At 60.1% G+C, this 27,973-nt stretch overlaps 1 protein-coding gene across 8 annotated transcripts in view; it reads right to left on the bottom strand.

The window, feature by feature from the left end:
- The window catches only part of PTPRF (protein tyrosine phosphatase receptor type F), an 84,340-nt gene that overhangs the window by 30,407 nt on the left and 25,960 nt on the right, over positions 1 to 27,973 (bottom strand). For all 8 annotated transcript variants that reach the window (XM_057708114.1, XM_057708105.1, XM_057708131.1 and 5 more), the window contains 3 exons: positions 18,888 to 19,076; positions 10,021 to 10,131; positions 507 to 776 (listed from right to left, as the gene is read on the bottom strand). In XM_057708114.1, coding sequence (XP_057564097.1) covers positions 507 to 776; positions 10,021 to 10,131; positions 18,888 to 19,076 — 570 coding nt within the window. The remainder of the gene's footprint in view (positions 1 to 506; positions 777 to 10,020; positions 10,132 to 18,887; positions 19,077 to 27,973) is intronic.

The following is a 27,973-nucleotide window of genomic DNA, read 5'->3' as shown; positions in this document are numbered from 1 at the left end:
TGTCCCAGGGCTCTGGGCGGAGAGAACCCACCTGCCTTGGCTACCGTTTCCCATCCTTCTTGCTGGAGGCTGGTAAAGCCGAGGGTCTGGTGCTACGTAGTGGTCAGAGGGGTGTGCGGTGGATTCAGACCCCCAGGGTTCAAGTCCCTGCTCCATCATTTACCTCTGTGTGACCCTGTGCCTCAGTTTCCTAACTTATAAACTAAAATGGGGACACTGAGAGCACCTATCTCCCAGGGTGACACCACCTGAACAAAATAATCTGTGCTTACTAACTGGCACGGCGTCTGCCGCCACGGACTCAGCACCTGTTAGCGTTAATGATTAAGACGATTTCTGGCAGAAACCCCTCCCTTCACCACTGAGGACCAGGAGGACCCTGGGGCCGGGCACCAGGAGAGCAATGACCCTCAGCTCCGCCCGTCCCCCGGCAGCCACGCTCACCTGTCACGCCCCCTGCTACAAGGAAGGCCCCGGGTCACAGCAGGTACGCCGGTGGCACTCACCTTTCACGGTGACCTGGGCCGTGGCCTCAATCATGCCCAGCGAGGAGATGGCCACACAGGTGTAGTTGGCGGAGCGCACCACGTTGCTGAGCTCCAGCACATTGCGGCCGACCGGCATCTCGTCCTCCTTGGTGAGCTCCTCGGCCCCCATCATCCACTTCACATAGGGCATGGGCGCGCCCACGGCGACACACGTCAGGTTCACACTGCCACCCGGCATCACCTCCTGGCTGCTGGGAGGGATGGAGAAACGAGGAGCCACGCGGCGCACTGCAGGAGGAGGGAGAGAAGCGCTCACAGGCGGGGCAGGACACAGGCGCGCGTGGAAGGGCAGGGGCCCCTCATCCAGGAAGCCCCTCTCGTCAGAGCCAAGCCCACCTCAGAGGCAGGAGGGGCTGACCACCTCCCACCCTGCTTTCGGGCCAGAAGTAGCCCCCACTCTCAGGGACTGTCTGGAACACGAGAGATTCCACAACCAAGCTCCCACTTTACGGCCTAGGGAAACGGAGGCCCAGGGTCACAGGGGCTCAGTGCAAGGCCTTGTCGAGGGCACGTCCCAGGTCGCCTGTCAGTGACCGCCCCCCCCGCTCCTGACCCCCGCCCCCAACAAGGTCTCCAGAGGGGCTGGCTGGGGCACTCGTGAGCGGTCCAGGCATCCTAGGGTGGAGGGTCCTCAGAGCCTGACGGGCGCAGGGCAGAGGGTCAGCCCAGGAGCGACACAGCCACCTTCTCTGGAGCCACTGCCTCCACCTCCAGGCCACGGTCACATGGGACGAGATGAGGACAGTGGGATGACCACCCGCCAAGACCTCAGCCATGCTCAAGGCACAGCCTGAGAACCCAAGAGCAGGGGCGGCCTCCAGGAGGGACTGGGCAGGGGCCAGGGTTTGGGGCGGGCCAGGGACGTGGTCCGCGGGCAGGATGGGCATGACGATGGCAGTAACATGATGAGGGCGCCGAGCGGACGGCTTTCGGCACCAATGAACAAGGATCTCAAGGGGGAGGGTGGCTGTGCCTGGCCATGACCTCCGACCTTGGGCCCCCCGGGTCAGAAGCTATTCCTGAGCTTCTCAGTTCAAGGTGCAGCCTGGACCCCCCCACCCCCGCCAAAGTCGCAAGCTTGGCACAGACTTTCGGAACATGCAGAGGCAGGGAAGGCAGGCAAGACCTAGCCACGGGCAGGCATGCTGGGCATGCAGACGGAGCATGCGGCTAGTGGGCAGAGGCCGCAGTGTGTCCTTCCTGGGCACCCCTACACACGGGGCCAGAGAAGGCAGGCAGCAGGGCTGTGAGACCAGAGGGCGCCACTCAGAGTGTGGGTCTCTGGGGGCCCTTGCTGGGGAGCCCAGGGACGCGAAGGGCCCACGGTGCCACAGGAGAGCATCTGCATCACAGCTTATCAGCAGAGCCCCAAAGCACAGAATCAGAGCCGGAAGCAACTGCAGACACCACCTGGTCCAACCTGTGACCTCACGACACGGGTCAGAGTGGCAGCCCACAGACCAGACATCCAACAAATCACCAGGTCCTGCTAATGCACCACCTAAAATATCTTTCAAGCACACTACTTGCTCTCTAAGTCCACAGGTGACTGCTACCTCCAAAGCCCCTGCCACCATCCTTCCCTGGATCGCTGTGCCAGGTTCACCACTGCTCCTCCTGCCTCGTTGTTGTCCTCTAGGCCCCCACCCCCATCACTGGCCCACCGCAAACAGCTGGCACAAACCCCAACCTTCTCCTATCACCCCCTTGTGAAAAATTCCTGCACGGAGTTTTCAAGGACTCCTCAGCCCAGACTACGGGACCTCACCTTACTCAGCCCCTGACTCAACTCTGTCCACACTGCCTCCCTCCAAGGCCTCCAGACAGAACCAAAGCACTGCCGTGCCCCAGTGGGCCGGGCACCACCAGCACCAGGGGCTGGCTCCACTTCCCTCTGTGCCCCAGGCTCACTGGGGTCTCAGTGTGTCTCGTGGGCCTCTAGCGTTCTGCCTCCTCCTAGAACTGGTGTCCTCATCTTCCTAGCCCCCACTAAGAAGGGGGCTGGGTCATGCTCACGGGGTTCGTGACCCAGATCTAGCTGACAAGATACAGCCTTCGGACTTCTGCAAGAACTATTAGAAAAACGGCTTTTTCTCTCCACTGTGGTGGCTAACCTAGAGGGGCTGGGGACCACCTTTCACAATACACGAGAGGACCTGCTTGAGAACAAAGGAGTTATTGAGGAGAGCAGAGCTAGAGACAGAGACAGACGAATGCCCGACCAAACTGTTCAAATATCTGGATCCAGCCCTACCTGACACTAGCGCTACTTCTACACTTTTAGTTTCGTAAGACAAGAGTCTCCTTGTTTCACTTAAGCTGACAGAAATGGGCTTCTGTCATCTGTCCTAAAGCTGGGAGTCTACACTGAATGACAGCAGCACATCACAGGTAGAGCAGTGCTGTGTGGCAGGGAACTGGCGGACCCCAGGGGCATGGCCGGCAGGAGGAAGCCACGACAAAGAGCCCCCTTCGAGCACTCCCCCCAAACGGCACCAGGTGAGGCTGGGAGGCACGGATATGATTCAGGCACTCCCTGGGCTCTGGCGCTGAGCCTGGGGGCCAGACCACGGAGCAGAGGCAGGCCTGCCGGTGAAGGCACAGCCCTGGCTCGAGTAGAAAGGCACAGCAGTCATAACTGACCAAGGTAAGTCTCTCCTCTCGCCAGTGGCTGCCCCATCTCCTCCTTGTTTATGGGCCTCCAAACAGACCTGGGGGAAGGAAACTGGTCTTGAGCACCTCCTGTGTGCTGCAGGTTTCCACGCTGTGGATGCGAGCACCTCCCAGTTACAGACGGGGGAACTGACTGAAGACTGACACCTCAGGGATGCCCGAGTTTATACAAGTACTAGGAGTAGGTCTGTGGGCTGAAAAGAGAGACCCGGGAGGCTGGCAGAAGATGACACTCTCCAGGTGTCATGAGAATGGGCCTTGAGCCTGTGTCGGGTCACAGCTGCAAGCCTGACCATGGTCCGTGGCAGAATCTTGGGACCTGATCAGGTCCTGGAACATAAGAACAAAGAGCCCCAGGAGAAGAAAGTAGGTCCTTGGCCGATACACCTTGGGTCCTAACCTAAGCAGTGCAGAAAACTGCCCAGGCTTCACCTCTAATAGTCCCGGAGGACAAGGTTTTCTGTGCCACTGCCAGGAAATGGAGGCCCTTGGGGAACTAACATTGAGAAGAGTTTTGTTTTTAACTTTCCCCCTCCTAGATGCAGGTGGAAGGGAGAACCTCAGGGGCTAAGGTGAGAGAGAGGTCAGGTGTGACCCTTAGGGTCATCCCTAGTGCCCGCCAAGGGCCTCAAGCCCGGGGACTCCTGGAGGGCACACCCAGGCAGGGCACCACCCTTCAGGCTTTCACAGGGATACGGGGCTTCAGCCACACACGAGGAACCTGGACGTGGTTTCCCGCAGCTCAGACTCATCTTTCCCCGTAGTGAGGGAGGTGAGAGTAGGTCTACAGAGGTGAGAGACTACCTCCTGGGATCCCGAGTGCTTGTGGGGCCCCGCACCCTGGACCTGCCCGCATGGCCACCCTCATCCCAGGAGCCAGGGGTGGCTGGCGCCTCTCTGCAGCAGCCCCTCCACCACTCCTCCTGCTGTCACAGACACAAGGCCGCCAAAAGGGGCAGGACTCGCCCTGGACTCAGCCTATTGACAGAAGCAACAGCAGGGAAGGAAACACCAGAGCCGGGAAAAACGCACTTAGGGTCTAATCGTGAGCTCCAACAATGCCGGTCTATTACCGTTCCCCGTGCATCCTTAGTGCTGACATTTTATAGACAATTTCCCAAACAGGGCCTTGCCATCTCTGGATTATATTTCAGCTGTAACTTTTAAGTCTAATTATTTGAGCTGACAACCCCCTATAACAGGGCGGCGCGGCGCCTGCAGGCATCAGCATTCCGTGGCGTGACAGCCTAATCGCCGGGGGAGGCAGCCCCGCACTCTGCGCTCACTCGCGGAAATTTCTCTGATGAAAATAACACCACATTAAGGAGGGGCTGAGGGGCAGGATCCACTGTATCAAGATAAAATAACTCTTTAATAAATAACCTTGTGGCTGCCGCAGAGCAGTAATTAAATGCCGGCACACTCGGCACACAGTTTTAAGTAAAGCTGGAAAAATGTAAGATGTAATTATCAGCACCAAACAAATTACCAGCCCGGCAAATCCCCCCGGAATATTTAGAAACTCATCTCTGCCTTCCCATTAAATATTTGTGCACATGCTTATTTTTGGTGGGACCACGGAGGGGGAGAAGGAGAAGGGACAAGGGACCAAGAGGGTGGGGGAGGGGGTGCAGGGGGAGGCAGCCGCTGGCTGGGCTCTCTCTGCTGATGATTGTTTTCTGAACGCGCCCCGGCAGATCTGCCCGGTCAGCGAAATGGTGTCACTGAAATGCCCCAGAGCTCAGGAGTGCACATGGATGGATGCTCAGGGCTGACACCCGAGCCGAGGCTGCAGCCCTCCTCCCAACTGACTCCCTCTCCCTCGTGGAGGAAACTCAAGCCACGGAGAGAACGCACAGGGGACCAGGTGGCCCGGGTCTGCTCCCTGGGGCTTAGCCCAAAGCCCAGTGGACAGGAGAGCCTCCTCTGACCACTCAGACCATGTGACACAGGAAGGACCACTGGCCCCTGTTGCTGGTCCCAGGACTGGGGGTAGGGACCTGGCCCTGAGGGTGTGAGACTGCCCTGGAGTGGGCTGGCCTGGAATCCAGGAAGCCCTCTGCAACCTGCAGCTGGGCCAGGGCCTCCCATAGGCTCCCACGTGGGCCTCGCTAACAGCAGTTGACTGTTCAGTTGGGTGCGAGCTCCTGCCCTGAATGTCCCGCACCCAGCATGGGGCTGAGGAAATGCCAGCTGTCTGGCTGGGAGGCTCGGGCAGAGAGAGAGGTCTGGGGCAGGTGGGAAGACCCTCATGTGGATCTGGTCGGAGAGGAAAAAGACAAGTCACTGGGAGACATCCTCAGTGAGCCCAGATGACACCACCCACCCAGCGCCCCGGACACTAAGCTCGGTAGGCAGAGCAGGGCTGCTGCCTGTCCAGCTGGAGGGAGGGGCTCAAGGACAGCAAAGCCCCTGTAGGATGTGTGCCTTGTGCTGCAGGGTCTTAAGGGGTGAGCTCTTTCTAGATTAGCCTTTTCCCTTCATCTGCCCAGTGGTTTCAGCGGAGCTCGGGCAAACGTGGATTTTAGGTGAGGGCGACTGTGGAAGGGCCTACAGGTACACATAAAGCCCTATGGCTCTCACAGCTCCCACAACCACTCCTGAGCTCCACCTGGAGCAGACAGCTGGCCTGGCCTGGGCACAAAGGCGGGGCCCAGTTTCGTGCCATGCATCACGCCCATCCGACCTCTCCAGCAGGGGAGCCCAACTGAGGCGACATGCAGACAGGTAGGGTGTCAGGGACCCAAGCAGCAGAAACATGCAGGGCAGGGGCGCCTGCCCACCCACCCCTGGTCCTGCCCGCCTGCTGCCCAAACGATGGAGCACAGAGCCCGACGGCTGGGCAGGCCTGACTGGGGTGAGCCCGAGGAGCTGACCAAGCCCACTGGTCCCTACGGATGGGAGCATCCCGTCGATGGGCGAACTGTAGATGGGTAAGAAGTGAAAAGGACCAACCTTCTCGCTGATCTGAGAGATGAGAGTTTGGGTTGATGGCAGAGTGCGATGAGGATGAGGAGGGAATAAAAAAAAGACAAGGAGAAACACAGAGAGAGTAAAAACAGGCCAACCTTCATCTGCCCACACAGCATGGAAACGAGACAAGACTCTGTGCCCCACACACACGCACGTGCCCACAGGTGCGCGTGGACCACGCCGCTCACAAAAGACTCAGGACTCATGGAGGACACGGTGGACAAGGCTGGGTCCCGCCGGCAGGCACTGGGCGCCAAGGGTAGGACAAGGAGGGGTGGGAGTGGGGCACAGGCAGGCCCCATGCCTCACACGCACCCCAAGGCTTGGACAGACCCAGTGAGCTGGGCTCTGGGGTCAGGGCCCACCCAGCCACAAAACCACCGAGGCACATGGGCCACTAGAACCCCGCCACCTTGAGGAAGCCCCACGCTGTGCGGCACCAGAGTGCGAGGAGCTGGTCTGGGAGCCTGTGGGGTGAAAGGTCGTGGAGCCATCGCCCTGTTTAGAGACAGCTGTGGCCCAGCGGCCAGGTCCCTGCAGAGAAGGGGGAAGGGTGGGGGTAGGTAGGCCAGGCTCTGTGGAAGGCGTGGCCCCTCCCTGGTCCCTGGCAGCTGTGCGTCCTAAGAGCTGGAGGAGAGAGACGCTGTGGATGGAAGGAGAGAGTGAGTCACTGGGGGAGGGAGTTGGACGGAGAGAGGCTGGTCCACCCAGCATGCCTGCGCCTGCTAGACTGTGGGTGGAGCTGCGGGCAACTGTGAGCAAAGTCAGACGTAACTCGTAACTCGGTAATGTGGCCCCAACAGCGCTATCCCCACGGCAGCAGCGGCTACTGACTGCGAAGCACTTCCCGTGTGCCCGGCGCCAGGCCGGGGGCTCCACACACACTGTCCCAGGGCATGCAGCCGCCGCAGGTCTCAGAGAGACAGTGGGGGCCCTGAGTCTGGGGCACAGAGGAGGAATGTGAGGTGGACACTGAAGTCAAATCCAAGGAGGAGACACGGCTTAGATCCCGTGGACACAGCAGAAGAGAGCCAGAGACAGATGGAGGTGACGGCCAGCACGAGGCTGTCCATCCAGAGCCGTGTTTCTTAACGAGGGGAGCAGGATTCCCCCAAGTGACACGGGGCAAGGTCAGGAGACACTGTGAGTTGTGACAAAGGGCTGCTACTGGCATCTAGTGGGTTAGTAAACGTCCCACAATGCACAGGACAGCCCCACAGACTAAAGGTTGTTTGGTCCACAGTGCTGAGGTTGGGAAACCCCGAGCTACAGTCCCCAATGACTCCTGACAGCTGGAGCCCAGGGGGGGCCTCCCAGTGGCCTGGAGGGTGACAGCTGCCTGCTCTGGAAGGAAGCCTTGTTGCTGCTCTGCTGGGAGGCAGAGGGGCACAGGCCAGCAGCCAGGCTAGCGCGGGGGGTTTTCTCCATGTGCAGCCCACCCACAAGCAGGGTCCAGGATACAGAGCTGGTGCAGCAGCGCAGAGGCTGTGCCAGAGGAGTTGCGGCTGATGGGCCCTCAGCACTGCGGGGCAGAAAGCAGGAGCTTTGGCAGGACTGTGATGAGGAGGGAGTGGACCCCAGAGGCCAGGGTCCTAGGAACTGGGCTTTCTAGGTGTCCAGAAGTCCAGACTAGGCCCTGTTCTACACAGTAGGGGCTTCAGGGCAAATTGTTCTCTGCAAAGCAGGGCAGGTAGATTCAGGTGGGACCTGGTCATGAGGCAGCTCCTAGGGACAGAGACTTAGGACTGGCCCTTAGACACCAGGGCCCACAGGAATACATGTGCGTGTGTGTCAGAGACAGGGAGACAACCACAGCGGGGTTGGGACACTCTGTTTTAGGATTCCTAGCAAGTGGGGCTAGAGCTAAAGGAACCCCCACATTCTCTGCCCAGAAGGCCTATGGAAATGGGCCCAGGAAGTCAGTCCAGGAAGACCTGATGGAAGTGGGGAATGGGCCAGTCAGAGTCCTGCCTGAGCCCACCACGTGTGGACAGCCGGGTCCCCACAGACAAGGAGGTAAGAGAGGCTGCAGATAAGAGCCTCCTTGGTTAGTGCCCGAGCCACCAGCTACAGCAGTCAAGCCCAGCTCACCCACAGAGACCCACTGTCCTGCCTCAGGGCTAACGCTGGCACGATGCTGACTTTGGAGAACGCCGCCCAGCCAAGACGACGACGCGGGGTCCATCCACCTTGGGTCTGAGCCTTCTCTTGCCTCAGCATGGCCTCTGCAGCCCTGCCCCAGGAAATGTGCCCAGACAACCCGTGCAGCTTGCTTGGGACACACAGCAGCTCTGCCGGGCCTCTCCTCTCCCCGGTGCAGCCACATGCAGTGAAGGACTTTGTTGCTGAGGCCTTCACATTCTCAACTCTGTGGTCTTTTGGAGGAAGCGCTTGGTCAGGCCCACACAGCAGTTGGAGGGGTCCGGGTGGGACGAGGCAGGTCTTTGAGGCAGGTTGTTCCAGCTGCTCCTCCCAAAGGGGATTCGTCAGGCCCCTGTGCACTGGTCAGAAGCGCTGCCTGGAGCAGTGTGGGGGGAGGCTGTGCAATTTACAACACTCGTCTTGGCCATCTGGGTGGCCTGCACACTCCTGGCCTCCGTGCCCTGATGCTGCTCCTTAAGACAGGCCCTGGGTCAGCTCATGAGCCCTGAAGAGCAGGACACCTGAGAAGGGGACCAGTGGGGACCTCCCATCCCATGCCCCCAACTCCGATGACGCATCAGCCAACCTCTGAAGCACAATCCGCTCATCGCCTGTGGCCTCTTGGGATCTTGTGCCCTGACACAGCGCAGCCCCTCAGTAAGCATGCGGTTGATGGCCTAATTCTGCCCTGTCCGACCATGTGGCCCTGGCGAGTGGGGCAGGCCGCTGCCATCGCCCCGCCCCATGCTTGGCCCTGGGTGGACAGCCAGACGATACCCTTGGCGAAGCTGCACTAAGCACTCGGCATGATGAAATCATCACTGCAAGGAAGCTGCATCCACTTTCCTTTACAAATCCCCCGAGGGGAGACAGTTTCACTTTTAACAACGCCCATCTGTGCAGGAGGTTAAGTGGGGGGATGGCAGGGTGGAAGGGGCGCCTAGGGCTCCTTCTGGACACAGTGCACACAAAACCCAGCGTGTTCTCAGGAAGGGGCAGGTGGAGAGCTTCGGTTCCCCTTGGGCTGTGACTGGACAGGTCGGAACAGTCCCCAGACCCTCTCTGCTGGGTACCCGGACTTTTGAGAGTGTGATCCACTTAGTCCCAGCAAGGAACACCTAAAACACACTAGGTGCTCACCTGTGGGGGCTCAGTGCTGCCTCGGCCTGACCTCCCTACGCAAGGGTGATCCTGGCTGATGACAAAGCACAGCTGGCTCCTCCTCCAGGAAGGCCCCAGGCAAACCTGGTCAGAAGGCAGGTACACCTGGCCTGGAGCCGACCCTGCTGGGGTGGGCAGGACAGACTCAAGGAAGACCAGGCAGGTGTGCACACGTTCAGACACAGACATGTGTGCCTCCCGCTACCCCCCCGCCACGTCTGCTCAGAAGGCTCTAGACTCCCGTGGGGCTCTGGGCCCATGAGGCAGGACCTACAAGAGATACAAATGCTCCCGAGAGTGGCTGCTTCCCAAAGGGCCTGCGGGAGGAAGGTAAAATCAGGGCGGATGTTAGGAGCTTGCCCAGTGGGAGCTGCTGCTGCTACAGCTGCTGCGGAAAGAGGAGGAAAGGAGGAGGGACTGGGCCCACGGCAGCCCGGTCTGTCCACACCAGGGCTCCGGGCAGCAGGCCCGGCAGGGGCAGCTCAGCTCCGCCGTCAGGGCTGGGCACCACCTGAGTCCTTACCTCGCACGTACAGGTTGGCGGGGGCCGAGTAGCGGGTGCCTGCGGAGTTGGTCGCCACACACTCGTACTTGCCTTGGTCCGACTCCTCGCTGCTCTCAATCTGCAAGGCACCTGTGGGGACACAAAGGCAGCGGTCAGGCCTGGGATCCGAGGAGGGGTCTTGACAGCATCTGCGGCTTGTGTCGACCAGATGTTGCAGACATCAGGGTCACAACCCGGCACGGGTGCTGCTTCCGGGAAGCTCTCCCTGACCAGCCCAGAGGCCTCCAGGCCAGAACCAAGGGTCGTGCTCTGGGCCACAATCCACCCCCGACCCACGTGTGGTCCCGGCGGGCGCGCAGGCTCGGCCGGGGCTCCACGCCATCACCCCACTCCACTGAGTGTCCGCCATGCTCTGGCTGGTACTGGAGGCTGCTTGCCAATGAGCATCTCCATCAGAGCGTCACAGAGCCAGGCGTGGGTGGGAGCAGCCCGTAGACCGCCGGTCTGGGACCACGAGCGTGCAAGGCCCTCCCTGGCAAGACCTGGGACTCTGCCGCCCACCAGAACCTACAGGAAGGAAGGGCTGGCCCTGGGGGCCTGGTGCCCAGCAGCCTCTGCTCACAGCCCCCATCCTCCCCTCCCCCGCCACGGGCCCCACCCATTCCGGCTTCTCTCCTCAGCCCGGTCCTGCTAAAGTGCTTCGACCCACCGCGGCTCCTGCATAATTCAGGAGGCTAATGGAGGCTGCGCTCCCGCGCGGGCCAGCGCCCTGAGGGGCTGCCCCGGCCGCAGACGGACAGACAGGAGCCGGGACTGTGGGGGCCGCTGAGAAGGACCCTCACAGAGGCCGGAGGAAAGGGCTGGGGCCAGTCCGGGCAGGTGCAGGTGGAGGAGGCCAAGGTGAGGGCGGGGCGGGGGATGGAGGCGGAACCCGTCGACCGGGCCACCCCCAGCCCTGGCAGTAAACGCCCGAGAACACTGCTGGCGGGAGCACACCGGGCGAGCCGCCTGTGACAGCAGCACCCCGAGGCACAAGCCACACCCACTCCCTGGAACAAGCCGACAGACAGTCACACCCACACAGGACGGTCCAACGGACAGTAACAACCCCACGGGACACAGCCCGACAGACACCACTGCCTGCACGGACCTACCCCTCCCAGACCCCAGGCCGGCTGACGGTCACACCCACACAGGACGGTCCAACGGACAGTAACAACCCCACGGGACACAGCCCGACAGACACCACTGCCTGCACGGACCTACCCCTCCCAGACCCCAGGCCGGCTGACGGTCACACCCACACAGGACGCGGACAGAACTGCCCGACCCCACCTGACCCGACAGGAGCCACAAGGAGAGTTCCAGGCCACGCTCTCATGGCCCAGGCCCCAGGGGAGGGCCACCGTGCCTAAGCTGCAGCCCCTTCGCCACCCAACACCCCCCCTTCCACCACCCAGACCCAGGGCAGCAGGAGGGGCCGTGAACACCCAGGGGGCTGGGAGCTGGAGGTGGGGAGAGGGAGGCCCAGGCTTGGCCCTGATACACAGGGAAGAAGGGCTGGCCTGCTCTGTGGTCCTGGTCAGCCCTCCCCACCAAGCATCAGGGAGTGTGAGCGCCCAGGGCCAGTGCCAAATACCCATCTCCTGTGAGAACAGCCCCGATGGGCACTCAACAGGTCATGTTTATGGGATGGATGGGCGTTGTCACAGGAAATGTTCATTCAAGCAGCTGGGGGTCAGGCCCCTGGCCAGGGGATGGGGGAGTCCTGGCAGCTGGTGCCACAGGCGGGAGCAGGAAGTGGTACCTGGGTGGGATCTCTGCCGGAGGAGGAGGCCCCCTGCACTGAGAATCAGGACCGGTGAGGCGGCCCAACACAGACCCTGAGCCTATGGCACACAAAAATCCCCATATCTGGAACCAACACCAAGACCCAGCAGCGGGGGCACTTAAGAGTCAGCGCAGGCTGAGACGATGGGCGGGGGGATCCGGAGGCTGAGTCCTGTTCTCAGGGGTTGATGGACAAGATGTACCACAGGGACGCAGCTGCTCCACCCAGCCCCGAGAGCAGCCTGGCCCTGAACTCTGAGGCTCCAGATGTGCCCAACAATACTGAGAGGTGGGGAGAAAATGATGTGAATAAAAAACATTACAGCAGTGACCATTTTACAGGGTGTCTGCTCTGGACCAGACACTGCCCGAATCCTCTTCCTCTCCTCCAATCCTCACAACCCCCTGGAGGGGGGCCCTGGCCCCGAACAGAGAGGAGAAAACAGACTTCCAAGAGGAACTGAGTTTTAAAGGAGGTGAGGCTGGGTCAAACTTGAACCCGGATCTTTGAGTACTGTCCGGGCTTGGAACCACAGAATGCAGGGTCCTGCTGATAAAAGCAGCTGGGGCCGATAGGTCAGGGGATCAGGTTACCTAGGACCCTGTTTTCTTCTTCCGTCCCCCCAGCCGCTCCACTGAAGTGGACTGCACGTCCCTCCTAGTGTTTGTTAGGCTGAGGGACTTACGGGGGATCTTCATTCTACTGCAGGCCGGGCATGTTAAGTAACTGAGCATCCCAAGACAAAGAAGGTTCCTGAGAGGGAAGGCAAGGCTTGGTCACGCTCCCCCACCTCTTGGGAAGTCTTTCCATCTCTGGCCAGCCTTGAGGACCGAGGCCTGGCTTCCCTGCAGGAGCCGACAGAGCCCCTTCTGTGGGGCTGGCCTAGAAGGCCCGGGCAGTTGGGCTTCCAGCCCCATATCTCCACAATCCAGACTTGCGATGGATGAGTCACAGGAGGGGATGGCTGAGAGTGGATCTGTGTGGTGGCCGGTGGTGCTAAGGGGGCCGGAGCTGGAGATGAGGAGGCTGGAGAGGTCGGGATGGGGATGGGGGAGGTGACGGACGGGACTGGACGGGATGGAGTGGTGGTGACGGCAGTGGCGAGGCGTGGCGTGGCGAGATGCACGGACAGCATTCTTACCTCTGATTGGTGAACCACCTGGCGAGGTAATTTGAATGCAAATAAGATCAGAGAGAAGCATTAGTACAAAAGGAAGGAAAGCCACAAAAAAGCCAAATCAGATAAAATAAAACAAGAGAGAGGGCCTTAAACACACAGAGAAGTTGAGGCCTGCTTTAGGCCACCGCAGGTGATGTGTGAGCAAGCACCAGGCTGCGTGTAGGTGAAGCTGTGTTCCCCAGGTCGCTGGCTCGGCTCTGAGCAGGGGAGACAAGCTGTGTCAGCAGGGCTGAGGGTGACAGGAATCAGGGCGGAGAGTCAGGGCTCCTGCAGACCCCACTGGCTGAGCTTAATGAAGGGGGAAGGTGAAGAGGAGAGGCGATAACCCCACCCTGCAGGGGCCCCCACATTCCACAGGTGAGTAGAATTTCAAAACAGAGCCCTTACCCAAGGCAGGGCATTTGAGCAGACAGAAGAAAGGGCTGAAGGGAGGGCTCCCCTCAGGCTACCACCAGACCAGCCCCCGCTCTACACACACACCTGGTGGCAGACCCCTGTGAGGCCACTCGACCTTGCTAAAAACTGAATGACTTACGGGGATATGTGTATAAAAACAGATGATTGAACTTGGTGTACCCCCCAAAAATAATAAATAAATAAAATTAAAACAAAACAAAACAAAACAAAACTGAATGGCTGCAGAGTCCCCCCACCTGGCTGGTGAGAGCCAGGGGCCGTTCCCTGCCCCCTCCCCCCAACCTTGCCTGCTCACTGCCCTGTAACCCGGGAATCAGCAGCCTGGAGGGTCAGACGCTCACCCTGCAAACGCCTGGCGTGCGGCGATTACGAGGTCTGGACAGGCTCCCGTCCCAACAGGGGCGCCCTCTTCCACCACTGCCCCATGGAGAGGAGTGAGGGGCCTGTGGGCAGGCCCAGGGCAGCACTGGCCACCCTGCCCCTCTCTGCCCCCTTCTGGGGAGGGAAGGGTGCCGGGAGACAGACCCTGATTGCTATCTCATTGAACCTGACGACACCCACTTAGGAGGAATTATCCATCCTGGCAAGAATGAGGAAACAGAGGCCGAGGAACATTAAGTGCCCAAAGCCCAAGGTCACACAGCTTATGAGGTGGCAGGAACTAACCAGGTCTGGCTCACAGCCTTCTCACTGGACCAGGCTGCCTCCTGCAGACACACAGGCTGGAGAGAAGGCAAAGGCAGCAGCTGGGACCTGGGCTGTGTGTGAGGCACGCAGAGGCTGTCCAGGAAGAACCATCGTCACGGTGATACTCCAAGCGTGGTCCACGGGCCTTCAGTGTCCCTGAGGCCCTTTCGGGAGGTCTGCAAGGTCAATGCCATTTTCATACTACTACTTTTTGCCTTTTTTCACTCTTGTTCTCTCATGAACATACAGTGGAGTTTCCTAGAGGTTTCAGGACGTGATATCACAACAGACCAAACGCAGAAGCAGAGATGAGAATCCAGCTGTCTTCTATTAAACCCCAAATTAAAGAGATTTGTAAAAGTGTAAAACAGGGCCACTCTTCTCACTAAGTGCTTTTGTTTCACAAAATATCATTTTCTCCATTAAAAAATGTTGTTTACGTTATCATGTAATGGGTTTTTAAATTATTTTAAATAAATACTTAAAATCTTCTCAGTCTTAACATCTAACATGGCAAATACTGATAAAAAAACGCACACAAACAAAAGCTCTTGGAGGTCCTCTGAGGTTTACAATTAGGGATCCTGAGACCAAAAAGTCCACACGACTGATCTACTCCTACGGTCCAGGCCTGACCCTGGAAGGGGAGGGGAGGGAGGAGGGGGGAGGGGTGGCAGCGTAAATGCTCCAGGACTGGGACACCCTAGCTTCTGGCCTCAGCTCTTCCGAAACGGAGCCTATTGTATGAGACAAGTCTCTGGGCCTCTCCAAAAAGTCGTTTCCCCACCAAACTGAAAGAATTTGCCTTTCCATTTCCCGAGATGGGTGTGGGAGGCCGCAGGGTCCCCAGGTTCCACACTGTCCCTGAGGAACATCAGTGTGTTCAGACAAAAGGGACCGTTACTGACTGTGGGCCCTCCTAGCAGCCCAGCTGACGGCGGGATGGAGTGGGGGCTGCAGCCCTCAGGCCCACCGAGGAGTCCCATCCGCCGGGGCCCGCGGGCCTCTTCCCGCAGCCTGATGCTGGCATCCCGGCTCAGGTGTCTGGATGAGCAGTGGACACAGCGGGCAAGCGGTCCTCCATGGTGAGGGATGGTGGCGTGCATGCACAGGCGCTGGGATGTGCAGAGCACGGGAGGTGTCCCGCAGAGGCCCGTCCAGGCTTGGCAGAGTGTGGGGTCAACAGCAGAGGCTCAGAGACCCACTTGGAGGTCAGCCCCCTCGCTGCTCCAGGGATGCTGCCCGCTCCTGACTGACTTCTACTCTCCCTGAGCTTGTGCCCATTCCTCTGGGGCCCGCACTGGGTCTCAAGTTCAAATCCTCCAAGAGGCTCAGGCTGCGGCAGAAGGTGACATCGCGTCGGAGAAGGCGCCTGTCGAGCAGAGGTCTTCCCTGGGCCGTGAATGCTGCAGACCGCCCTCCTCTCCAGCTCTTGCTCCGGGGGTCATGCCCTGGAGACACGTGCTGGGGCTTGGCCCACAGATGCCTGAGAAGTTCTGGGTACTGGTCAGGGAGGGCCTGAGGTCCGGAGAAGATGACACTGTGGTGCTCTGGGGCCCTAGCAGGGTCCAGCTGCTTCCCAGGCCCCAGGTTAGGCGGATGTGATAGTATAAGGCCCCTGGACGCCACCCCAGGGGAGCTCCCTGGCCTCGGATCTCCATGTGACCCCGGGTGGGTGATGCTCTAACTGGGCTGTGAAGTAGGCATGATAATCACAAACTGTCCTACTTCTCAGGGTTGCAGGGAATCAAGTGCAACCAAAGGCAGGAAAGCACTTTGTCAACTGTCGGTGATGCATAAACCGTGAGGCCCCTGTAAACGCCGAGTGCCCGGGGGCCTGATGCCATCCACCAGGGGTGCCCCTGTCACATGTGCACGGCTCAGCTCCAGTACCCTTCCCAGGGGTACAGGACAGGGGCAGCAGCTGATGGGCCAAGGGTCAGGGGCCAGGGTCAGGCAGTGATGGAGGCAGTCCTGTCCGTTACTGCAGAGGTGGGATGACTGAAGCCCCTCAGGGACCATCCCAGGAGCTGGACCCTGGGCCCACTACCCTTAGGTCACAGTTTCCAGGTGGCAAGAAAGGTCAGACAAGAAAGTCTTCCTCAGACCTGGGAAGCAGGGGGAATGAACGTTAGTCTGCAAGCACAGGACCCGAAGGTCACGTTCAGGAAATCATTCATCCTAAGGGCTCAGAGATTCCTGTCCTATAGCTGGGCTTGTGCTGGGCACTTGGGGGGCCCTCCCAGAGGGAAGCCAACCACAGGCCCTCCCTGCAGGGTGCCCAGCCTAAGTGAGCAGAGCTGGAGCATGGTGAGTCCTGAACGAGTGGGCCTCAGGCAGAGAAAGGGGAGTTTACGTTCTAGTGAATGCGAGCAGAGGGCGAGGATGCGGTAGGGGGACTCGGTGCAAGTTGGGGAGTGGCTGGAGCTGCAAAGAGCCCCGTTCACAGAACCCTCATCACACACCAGACAGTCGACTACAGCTCTGTCTTTGTCTCTCTTAATCCTCACTGTAACTCCTTTTTAAAGATGAGAAAACGGAAGCTTAAAGTTAAATGACTTAAGGGAGGTCAAAGAGCTAGTAAGTGCAGCCGGGACCTGATGAGACAAAGCTGGAGGTGTGGGCTGGGGAAGAGCGGGCGGGCTGTGTGCCTTGTTCAGGAGTGTGCACCTGCCCATGGAGCCAACGAGACGTCACCGAGGTAGTCAGAACACAGAGGGCGCGGGCAGAAAACTCTGCTAGCGCTGCAGCATGGATTCAAGGGGAGAGCCTGGAGGCAGGGAGGACACGTCTGGTGACCGAGGATATGGCCGAGGCAGGGGAAGGAGACAGGGGGACCAACCTGAGAACCACGTGGGTGACAAATCAGGAGGGTCTGGCGGTTCCTTACATGGAGTGGGAGTTGGGGTGTGTCCTAGGTTTCAGGTTAGAGGGGCTGCCACTCACAGAGAGAGGGTCAGTGTGAGAAGGGGACTGCTGTTTGCGAAGGACGTTACTACCCATCACAGTCAGCGTGACACCCAGAAGGCAGGTGGGTGCTTTAGTCTAAAACAGCAGCAAGATGTCTGGGTTAGAGAGACAGAACTGGGAATCACAGGTGTGGAAGTAGATGGTACCTGAAGCTATAGGAGTGGGCGAGCCGGTCGTGGGGAGGGCTCTGTCTATGGGGCAAGAGCAGGGCCCACGGGCTCCCCAGCTGGAGGACCGAGCAGAAGGGGCTGCAGGGCAGACGGAGAAGGGGCCCTGGGAGAAGTAAGAGGGAAGCCAGGGAGACAGGAGAGAGTGGCTGAGGGCGGGGGGGCGGTGGCGGCTGCCGAGAGACTGAGGAGGCTGGCGAGCAAGACGCAGTGGAGTCCTGGGCGGGAGCCGACTCACAGGGCCGTGAATGGGTGGCACCGGGCCCGGCACACAGCAAGCGCTATATAAATACTTAACGAACGAACACGCAAGACGGCGTGTCTTCCCAGAACTGCTGCCACAGACAGCACCGTGCCGGGCGGAGGCCAGGCCTGCGGGGAGGACCATCTGGCTGCCTGGGGAGCCTGCCTGGGGGCTGCGGGGAAACGCAGAGGAGCCGAACCGTGGCGGCCGCCGTGGCGCGCTGGGCAGAGGCCGCAGACGCTGGCGGACCGTTTCCTGCCTTGATTATGGCTGTTTTAATTAACTGCGCTACAGCTGCCTCCATCTTGTTGAGTTTTAATTAAATTAAACGAGCTAACACTGCGTAGGCTGTCTCAGGCGGCCGGGGCTGGGGCCAGAATCCTGCCCCCACTGGGAGGCTCATCCTCCCCTCCTCCCCTGGGCACCACGGGGGCGTCCACCTGGCAGGAGTTGGTGAGGAGAGGCTGGCACCCCAGGGAGTGGTGGGGCACCTCTGCGGCCTGCAGGGCCCCGAAAGGGGCAGAGTCATGTCCTCCTTTGTGGTGTTGACACCGCAGCTGCTGGGCAGTGGGGGCTCTGGCTGGTGCTGCCCATCCCGCCCAGCCCACCATCCCACAGCTGGCAGGAGGGCTCCCGGACCAACGTCTATCAGTCCAGCCCATGCTGGCGGCAGATGCAGAAGTGCAGCTAAGCTGATTCCAAGGCTCCTTTCCCACTTTCTCCGTTCCCACAAAAACCGAATCAATTATCCTGGCGGGAGCCTTGCAGGCAGATCGATCAACGGGGCGACACCTCCCGCCCGGTCAAGGCGGCATCCTTGCTTGCAGGGCTCCAAGCTGGCTCGACTGAGACATCCCGAGGAGACAGGTGGCCCTGGTGGCCGAGGGACGGCAGCACATCCCCCTGGCTCCAAGCCTCTGAGGTCCAGCCTTTTGAAGCCTGATGAATCAGGCATCTTTGGCCTCTTTCCCTGCCGTCTGGAGAAGCAAAGACAAGCATCATCCAGGCCCCCACGCAGGCCAGGCTCCAGGGAAGGTGGAGGATGAACGCCCACAGAGCACCTTTGTGGAGCTCAACACCAGGCTGGGAACAACACGCGTGCCTCAAGGAGCAGAGCTGGACTGAAGTCTGGAGTCTGACAACCCCAGGAAGGGGAAAGAATTGCCGATGACCAGCCCTCGCTGCCAAGCTCTCTTCCTGGGTGGGCTGGGGGGTGCCTATAGCAGGATCCAGCCCAGCCACTGAGTGCCCTCTGCTCAGCACTGGAGGGCCCGCCCCAGACGGAGGCCTCCCGTGGCTCCCAGGCCCAAGAGGGAAGGCTGCGCTGGGTTCCAGCCCGAGGCCTTTCCTGAAGTCTGTGCGGCCCCTTGACCCTCACCCTCTGCTCACCTGAACGCAGCTGCTTGATGCGGCCATTGCTCGCGGCGGGGTCCACAGGGAGGAAGTCCTTGAACCACGAGATCTCAGGGTCTGGATTCCCGCCTGCCGCGCACAGCATGGTGGCCGTGCGGGCCTTCTCCACCACCTTCAGCTGAGGCCCCATGTCAATGGAGGGGAAGCCAGGGGGCAGCTGTTCCTCTGCCGACAAAGAGCAGATGTGCACGTTAGGACGGGCACCACCTGCCCGCTAGGAGCGCCCTATGACTCCCAGGGTGGCTGGGACCCTTAACTCTTCTCTCCCCTGACTTCGAAGCATGAAGCCTGCCCCGACGTGAGGAACCAGAGTCCTGGGCCCCAATGCCCAGCCCTGCCCTGTCAGGGAGTTTCCAGGTCTGAGAAGCAATGCAGGCATGCGCTCTTATCTCTCTGGGCCCTGAGAAAACGAGGACTGAGGCTCTCCTGGCCACAGCGGAAAGTGCTCCACCGACGCTGGGCTGTAGGGGCCCGTGGCTCACACAGCGGCATCAAAAGCCACAACTCAGCCCACAGGCTCCCCACGCCATCCAACCCCCACACTCTCCTCTGCACCTGCAACGTCCCCTCCGCTGCCTGCATTCAGCCTTAGTGCCACCGTGGGGCAGAGCACCATGTCACAGCCTGGGTTCTGGTCCTGACTCTGGGCACCCCATGCCCTACTGAAAACCCACCTTCGACCCCCAGTCCTGACCCTGACCCTCCTCCCTCACTTACTACTGACCTGGAGGCCACGGTCAGGCCTGGGGACCATGTCTGAGCACGTGGAGGCTAAAGAGATTAAAAAAAGGCCCTACGAGGACACCAAAAGTTGATGAGGGGGGCGAAACTCCACGGCTGCCTTCTTCCAGCTTGCCAGGGGCTGGGGGCTCACGGGGGAGTCACTTCCGCGAGAGCAACAGACAGATCTCAGCAGCACACCCCTACGCTCACTGCACAGGGACTCCCGCATCAGCCCCGAGGGCCCGGGGACGAGGCACGGCTGCCCACTGCCTACCCCTGGGAGCACACGTGGGGCTGGTAGCACAGGCTCTGGGTCAGTGCAGACCACGCGGAGCTCCCGCCTCCATCACTAACTAGCTCTGTGGCCCAGGAGTGTTACTAACCCTCTCCCCTTATCCACTTCTATCTGTAAACAGGGTTCAGGTGCCCCCCTGGCAAAGCCGTCATGAAGAGTGAAGACTACATCCAATGATGCACATACGGTGCTGGCGGCTGCCTGACCAAGAATCCGAACCCGATGACTGTCGGCTGAGATTACTATTACAACTAGCAAGGACTGAGCCACTGGGGCAGACAGGTGCCAAGACCTGGGCCTGGGGCCTTCTCCCATCCCGGGCTGGCAAGAGGCCCTCCCTGCCAGGAGCAAAGCACAGAGTGAGTGTGAGAACTCAGTAGAGCCCCTCCACCAGCATGGATGCCAGGCACACCCAACAAGGGAAGAGGAACTCTATCCTTCGTCAGTCTCCTGGCAGGGGAGCAGGGCTACATGGTGGAGGAGAGCAGGAGACCAGCACTGCTTCCGTCTCCCTCCTGCGGGCCCAGCACAAGATGAGCGTGTAGAGGTGTTTGCTGAGGTCAGGCTCCTGTGCCAGGGAAAAGTTAAGTGGCATCCTCAGAAGGGAGGAAAGTAGAGGCTGGCAAGGCTGGTCCCCCCAGAGACCCAGGGGGATTGGCTGGTGGGCAGGCAGGAGAGGAAGCTGGAGGAGCCCCAGCAGGCAGGGGCGAGACACCCCTCTATCTGCTGCCACATCCCAGGGGGCACTCTGCCGAGGCTCCAGCTGCCTGGGCCATCCCTAAGGGGCTGTGGCCCTGGCATGAGAGAGGGGGTCTCGGGCTGGGGGGCAGTAGGACTCCCAGCACGGCTTCGCTTGCCCAGCTTCTCCCGGTAGCTGGCAGAACACTTCCCCACCTGCAGCCCTACAAATTCCAGACATGAACCCAATGTCTCCTCGGCTGTAAATATGACCCCACAGCGTCCTGACTTTTAGCTCTGATTTTTAAAAGGAAAATGTTAACAGCGGCAAGAAAAGGGAGGCTGGAAATGAAGCAGGACTTGGGATGCGCCAAGCTGGGGAACAGCTTCCTTTGGTCCTGCCGCCACTTGCTCTTCCAGGAAGGCCCATGCAGCACTCCGGCCACTTCCACTCTCCCTGCCCTTCCCCCAAGACCTGGGGGACACTCAGGGCTGCTGGAGCCATCCTAGCCCACTGGGGCACCAGTCTAGTTCTTCCCAGACCTCAGTCTTACCTGCTCAGCCCTCCTGAGCAGGGCTGTGGGGCTGGGGGCGGGCGGGGGTGGGCCCAGGGCCTGCCAGAGTTAGGGCCGAGGAGGCAGCTGGCCCCCATCTCTACCCACAAGGGGCTGATCAAGGAGAAGGGAAGAAGTACAAACATCTGCAGCCCTGTGTCCTGGGAATCTACTCTGGATTCCTAACACGGGGAAAGTCTTTGGGATTTGTGCCAAATTAAGGACAATTAATTTTCCTCCGTCAATTATCGTGCCCTCAATGGCTCCGTCCTTGGCTCAGATCATCCCTCAGGCACAGCCGCCAGAGCCTAAAACCGGCGTGTGTGAAGAGCTGTCCATAAAACAGCGGGACCCAAAATCCAGTCCCTTGTGCCAACTAGGCTTCCAGGCACAAGTTGGAAGGCTGCAGTGCTGCACCTTGGGGAGGGGAAGCGTGTCTCACAGGAGGACTCCAGCCCCTTGGGAGTGACCTGCTGTTGGCTCTCACCCGGAGGGGCCTCTGGCACAGTCAAACATAGCCAAGGACAGCAGCCATTTACTGACGCCCACCAAGCTGAGCATCGGGCAGGCTGGTGTAACCTCACCCAGCATCAGACTTTCATGTTTATCCTCTTCACCCCTGCCACCCCCTCCCCCCAGCCCCAGGAACCACAGGAGCTTGGGGCCACTGCAGCCTGAGCCACTCAGGCTAAGGACCAGTGCAAATTCCTCAGGCTGGCGTCGCAGGATCACTCCAAACCCATCAACAACTGGGAAAACAGAGACCCAGATTTGAGGGATAAAGGTTAGGTTTATGGAACATTCACCAGTTCCAGGTACCCTGTTAAAATGCTTTACAAAATGATTTCATCTTTACCAAAACCATGTAAGGTATATGAACCAGTGGGGGCGTAGAGAGATCTACGAACCTGCCCAAGGTCACAGAGTGAAACAGAGGTGAGGCTTGGGATGAGACCAGGCAGTGGGTCTCCACGCCTGGCAGGGTGTGGGCGTGGGGCTGCGGGTGGCCCTGGGGGAGCCCGCCACCATCCTGCCCCTGTACCACGCCCTCTGCCGGCTGGGCTTCAGGCTGGCCGCTCCGCAGCAGACCCCTGCACGCCCGCCTGCGGTGTTTTTATTTACTGCAACGAACACGACTGTCCCCCACACATGGCCACCCGCGGGCACGCACCCACGCTGCAACACTGGCATGTACGGGTCACGCCGAGTCTCCTTAAAACCCGTCGTGAGCACGGAGGGTCTGCGGAGCGCCAGGGGAGGAAGGGTCCCTCCCCCTTCCAGGCCGGTAACTATGGCAACGGCGAGCCGCGGCGGAAAGGCGGCGCATGCAGTGTCCACGCGGGGCGCGCATCCGCGCTCCAAGCCGCTCCCGCCCCTCCCGCCCCCGCCTAGGTGGAGTCGCAGCGCCCCTTCTCTGGATCCCCCCCTCCAACCCCAGGGAGCCCAGCTTCCTTCGCGCTCAGCTGACGCGTAGCTGGGGGCTGTCCCCCTGAGTGCGCCCAGCGCGGGGAGGTCCCTACACCTGCCTCGCAGCCTCAGCTCCAGACTTCTGCAGTCTGTCCCTCTGGGGCGGAGGTCCATCCATCCTCTGATAAAAGGGTCCCCGCGAAGGAAAGAGAAACCCATGGGGACTTTAGGGAATCTCAGAGATACTGGGGAACCTCTACTGCGGTTTGTGGATTCTGCCTGCACCCACATGTAGGGCGCACACATTCCCAGTGTCTGCCTGCACAGACCTCCGTACCTGTGGTGGGTACACACGTGTGCATGAACTGTGATGATCTTTAGATACTGCAGTGGGAACTCTGACCCCATCTCCCCAGCTACCCCCACTGGGTGACAGGGTGTGGGGCGGGGCAGGGGTGGGTGGGTGCTGGGAGCCTAAGGCTCAGAGAGGGGCAAAAGCTTGGCTGAGGTCCCCACAGCAGCGGTGGAGCTGGATCAGTTCAACTTCACAGCTCAGCTGCTATCTTGGTGGCTTCCTGAAGGAGGAGGGGGATGCAAGAGTAGGAAACACTTGAGCGTGAGAGGCAGGGAGAGCTTTCTGGGGGAAGGGAGGGAGGGGCTGCCTGAGTAAGGGCTGCGGGAGGGTGGGGAGACAGCGGGAAGGTGAGGCTGGTTGGAGCTAAGGCCTGATGGATGAGGCTAGGGTGGGGGTGGACAGGGGATCAGCCTAGGCTGGCTGCAGGGACTGGGGGAGGGCGGCTGCTGAGGCCCCCTACAAAGCACACACAGGTCTCTTTGTCCAGCTCAGCCTGGGATGCCTGAGGCAGAGTCTGGGCCAGAGGGAGGGGGCTGCACCAGGAAAGTGGACAGATGGAGACGCCTTGCGGGGTCCCGGAGCGGGCGGCACCGTCTGTCAGCACGAACGTCTCACCCGTGTCTACCCAGCTTCCCGGCGTCTCTATGCGCACGCAGGCACACACCGACACACACGTACGTAGGCTCCCTGGGGTGGCCCCGTCTGTAGGCCTGACCCCCTCTCCCCTGTGGCTGGGTGTTGGGCCTGGCCTCACCCCGTCTCTGAACGCAGACGCCTAGATATGTGCGCAACCAGGGACCCACAGAGATATACGTGGAGGAAGAGACAGGTGCAGAAATAGAAACCTACGTGTGCGTGTGGAGGGACACCTGCAGTGACAAGCACCTGTGGGAACAGACGCATGCAAGCAGATCCAGAGGGAGGGCATGCAGAGACGTGGAAACACATGTGTGGAGACGTGCAGAGATACACGTATGCTGACACACGTGTCCCTGGAGACGCGTGCAAGGACAGAGCCGGGAAATGCAGACGTGGAGAGATGCACGAGGGGACCTTGCGGGTGGCGGGGCTGCTGGTTCCCCCAGCCCTCGTGCACTCTAAGGAAACCAAGGCTGCCTCAGGCCCTGTCCCTGAGGCAGCTCCATCCTGGCCAAGGTCAGGGCCAAGACACCCCCCGGCAAGTGGGAAGGGCTCCTCAGACCTGTAGGCTCCCACACTCTCCCAGAGAGCGCCACCCCACCCCCAGGCTTCCAGGCAGTAAGGGGGGCCTGGGGAGCCTTGGGCTCCCTTCGCAGCTTTCAGTCTTGATTTTCAGCTTTTTCTAAGAGAAAACTCCCACCTCTTCCAGCACTCAGATTTCATCAAACTTGGCATCTTAAAAGCCTGTTTTGTTTTTGAATCTGAGCTGTTTGGGGCCTGTCGGCAGCGCAAGTTAGCCGAGAACAGCCAAGCAGGGGAGGCCTCCCCCTCCCAGTCCCCCGCCTCCGGGGCTTCCCTGGCACCTCACAGGGCTCCACTCCACCTGGCTGGTGCGGCCTCTCAGCCACACACCCAGGGAACCAGGGGACGGTCACCAGGCCCGCACCCCTCCCACATTCCAGCTTCTGGGCCCTGACCCATGCTGAACTCTCCTGGGGTCTCTACCTCGGTCCTACTCCAGGACAATTCTTTTGATCTCTTTACTCCCCTAGGTTCAGGCCCAGTCCCTCCAGACCACTGAGAGCCTCCCACTGGCTCCTCAGGTCCCTGCAGCCCAGCTGCCACCCTAACAACCTCCTGCCAGCGTGCTCACCAAGGTCAACCACGACTCCACGGACCTAAGTCCAAAAGACACATCTCAATGGTCATCCTGCCCGACCTCTCGATAGCAACCCCCCCCCCACCCCGCTGACCACTCCCTGTTCCTTCACAGACTCTTTTCTCTTGACTTCAATGGACTCACCCCTACCTCCTAGACACCTCCTCACCAGATTCCTATGCAAACTTCCCTCTCAACAATGGAGAGCTAGTGTCTGGGGCTCCATCCAGGCCCTCTTCCTCCCCCTTGGCTCTGGCTCCCTAAGATTTGCCATTTCTCAGCCCTCAAAACTGCACCTCCAGGTGTCCCTCGGAGGGCCAGGTGAATCTGAACAAGTCCTCCTTGACACCCCCCCTCCGATGCCTGTGCACAACTGATACAACAGTTTTCTGAGTGGACTCATCAACTTGCCCCTCAAACCAGCTCCTCCTCCCATACCTGAACTTAGAAAACAGCACTGCCATCTATGTGGCCTGGAGCCTGCAACCCCGAGCCTCCCGCCTCCTGAGTCCCACAGGTGGCCAGAGAGGCCACCATTCTTTCTAAACCGCATGGAATCCAATCTCCTTTCCTCCCCTACCCACTGCCTGGGTTTGAGCCACTGCCACCTCTCGCCTGTGCTGCCCCGGCCTCTCACTGGTCTCCCTGTACCCCACTCTGCACCCCAGGGACCTTTCTGAAGCACAGATCTTATCAAGTCATTCCCCTGATTAAAATCCTCTCTCCCCTGGCAACCAGAGGGAGGGGACACCTCATTAGGGATGGGGAATGTACACACACAGGGGCATTTAAAACCTCCGACTTGGCTAGCTGTTCCCAGAGCTGCTGGCTCCGCTGTGGTCCTATACACAGAGCCCATAAGGTGCACACCACCTGCTGTTCAGCCCACACCCCACATAAACACTGTCTGATGCACACGTGGCATGATGTACACCACCTGCTGTATACACCACACCCCACACACACTGCCTGATGTGCGTACGCACAAGCGCACACACAGAGTCAGATGTACACCCCATGCTTTTATATACAACTTGTAAGGCACACGCAGCCCAGAAGACTGTAACACCACACCATACACCTCACACACACTGCCTTACAGACTGTGCACAGGGCATTCACACCACACACAGGGTGCACGTTATCTGCCGTACCCATGACCACAAGGCAACTGCTGCCTCCTGCGCGCGCAGCCCGCAGAGCCAGGCCCTCCACGACAGAGTCAGAGACGGCTCATCCCTGCTCCTCGGCCTTTGTCCTCCTCCTGCCCCTCTTCCCCATCATCCGCCTTCTCTTCCACCTTCTCGGCCCCTCCAGAACCTGCCCACACCCCTGCTGTCCGGCCTCCTCCAGGACTCTCCTGACCACTGTTCTGCCCGGCTGGAACCCTCTGGTCCAGGTGGATCCATAACCTCCAGGCTGAGCTCCAGGACCCTCCTGGCCATCCCGCCTCCTGGAGGGAAAGGCCAGGAAGCAGGGCCTGCCTCCCCTCCCCCTCTGCTCCCCCTCCCTCGCGAGGGAAAATGTCAGATTCCCTGTCTCAGTGGCGGCAGCGGGAGGGTTGGAGGGGGAGTGATTCAGCCTCAAGAGTGCAGAGTGAGAAGAGCTTTTCCTGCCATTACCCGGCGAGGGAGAGGCTGGCGCGCTAATGGCTTCAATTACCACTCAGACAGGAACACTGGGCGGCTCACCCCCAGCCAGCTTGTGCCGGGCACCCCCACCCTGTACCCAGCCCTGGCCTAGGGGGCGGGGAGGCAGCCGGCTGGGCATCACGAGGCAGTCAGGACTCCCCGGGAGTGGCAGTCCTGCCCAGGGAGCCGGGTGCAAAGGCCACCAAGTGGGAGTGGTGTGGGTGCTCCCAGAGTGTGAGAGGAGCTGGGCCTGGCACAGAGCAGGCAGGGCAGGGAGCCTGGCGTGGACTTGCAGGCCTGGGATGCAGCAACGCCTCACCTGAGCCAAGTCACCCCAGGGAGCCCTGGGCCACTCCCCTGAAGAGTCCAGTGTGTGGTGAGCTACACGCAGTGTACGATGCGGGTAAGGGCCTCAACCTTTACTCCTGGCCCCCAAACCAGTTTCATCCTCTCTCCCAAACCAGTTTCATCCTCTCTCCTGCCCTCCTCCCAGAAGTGACCCTGGCTCTCTTCTGGCCCCAGCCCATGGCTGTAGTCAAATATCCTTTCACCCCACTCCTACACACGCCCAGCTTTGCTGGCCAGCGCAGGAGACCTGGCGTAGTGGGGCGGGGCTTCTTTCCCCTGGCCCCGCCCCCTGGCATTTTTGAGACCTCCCACTCTACTCCTTTCTGCCAAGCCCTGAGGCGGTCAAGGTCACTCAGACCAACATGGTAAGTCAGCATTTCATCTTTCGGGTGCTGTGTTTCAGGAGCAGGAGGAGCTCACTCAGGCCCACAGCTCCATCCCAGCTGGTCCAGGAGTATGGGCAGGGCCCCACACTCTTCCCAACCTCATCAGCCACCTCCCACACCCAGAAGCACAAACACACCCCAGACCCCCACTAGAGAAACCCTCATCCAAGAAGGCCCCTCCAGATGGAGAGACCCCTGCAAGTCTGAATCCCCTCACCTCAGGCCCTGCAAGACCATCCTCCTCAATCCTTTAAAAGAGAAAGCTGCCAGGGCAGTAGTGGGGATAGGGGAGTGCCCACAGAGGACCTGGAGAGAGAGCAAGGGCCAAAACTGGAGTGCAGGGGCTTTGGGGGGACTTTTCTTCCAAACTAATAAGGAGGCTCTCTTTCCCTTAATATGAGGGCCTGAGAGATGCCCTCTGGGGTGGGAGCCACAGTCTGGCCCTTCAGCCACCTCCCAAATGTCAGGGCAGGACATAAGGTTCCTGCTGAGGCAGACAGAACCAGGAGGGAGGGCAGTGCCGAAATTCCTGTCCTGAGGTCATAAGTGAGGAAACTGAGGTCAGGGGTGACAGGGAGGATCCTGAAGGCACCGAACCATCAGGGATCTTGGCCCAGGGCCTGTCCTCTGGGCCCCTGCCTCCCACAGGAGTGGACGGTGGGGGCTGCATCACCCAGAAGACGCCAGGCAGCACAGACGCCCGTACAGCCAGCTCACATGTCTGGGCTTCAGGATGTGCTGGTTCCAGCCCCATAGCAGCTACCATGCATGCTGGAATCCAGCAAAGTGCTTAACTCCTATTTAACCCTCCCACAACCAGCTTGGGTGGCAGGTATTACATCCCTATTTACAGACTGAGCAAGCAAGGCTCAGAGGCATGGTTACTT

Source organism: Hippopotamus amphibius, chromosome 1, assembly GCF_030028045.1.
Source record: "Hippopotamus amphibius kiboko isolate mHipAmp2 chromosome 1, mHipAmp2.hap2, whole genome shotgun sequence".
Lineage (NCBI taxonomy): Eukaryota > Metazoa > Chordata > Mammalia > Artiodactyla > Hippopotamidae > Hippopotamus > Hippopotamus amphibius.
This window is presented reverse-complemented; position numbering and strand designations above follow the sequence as displayed.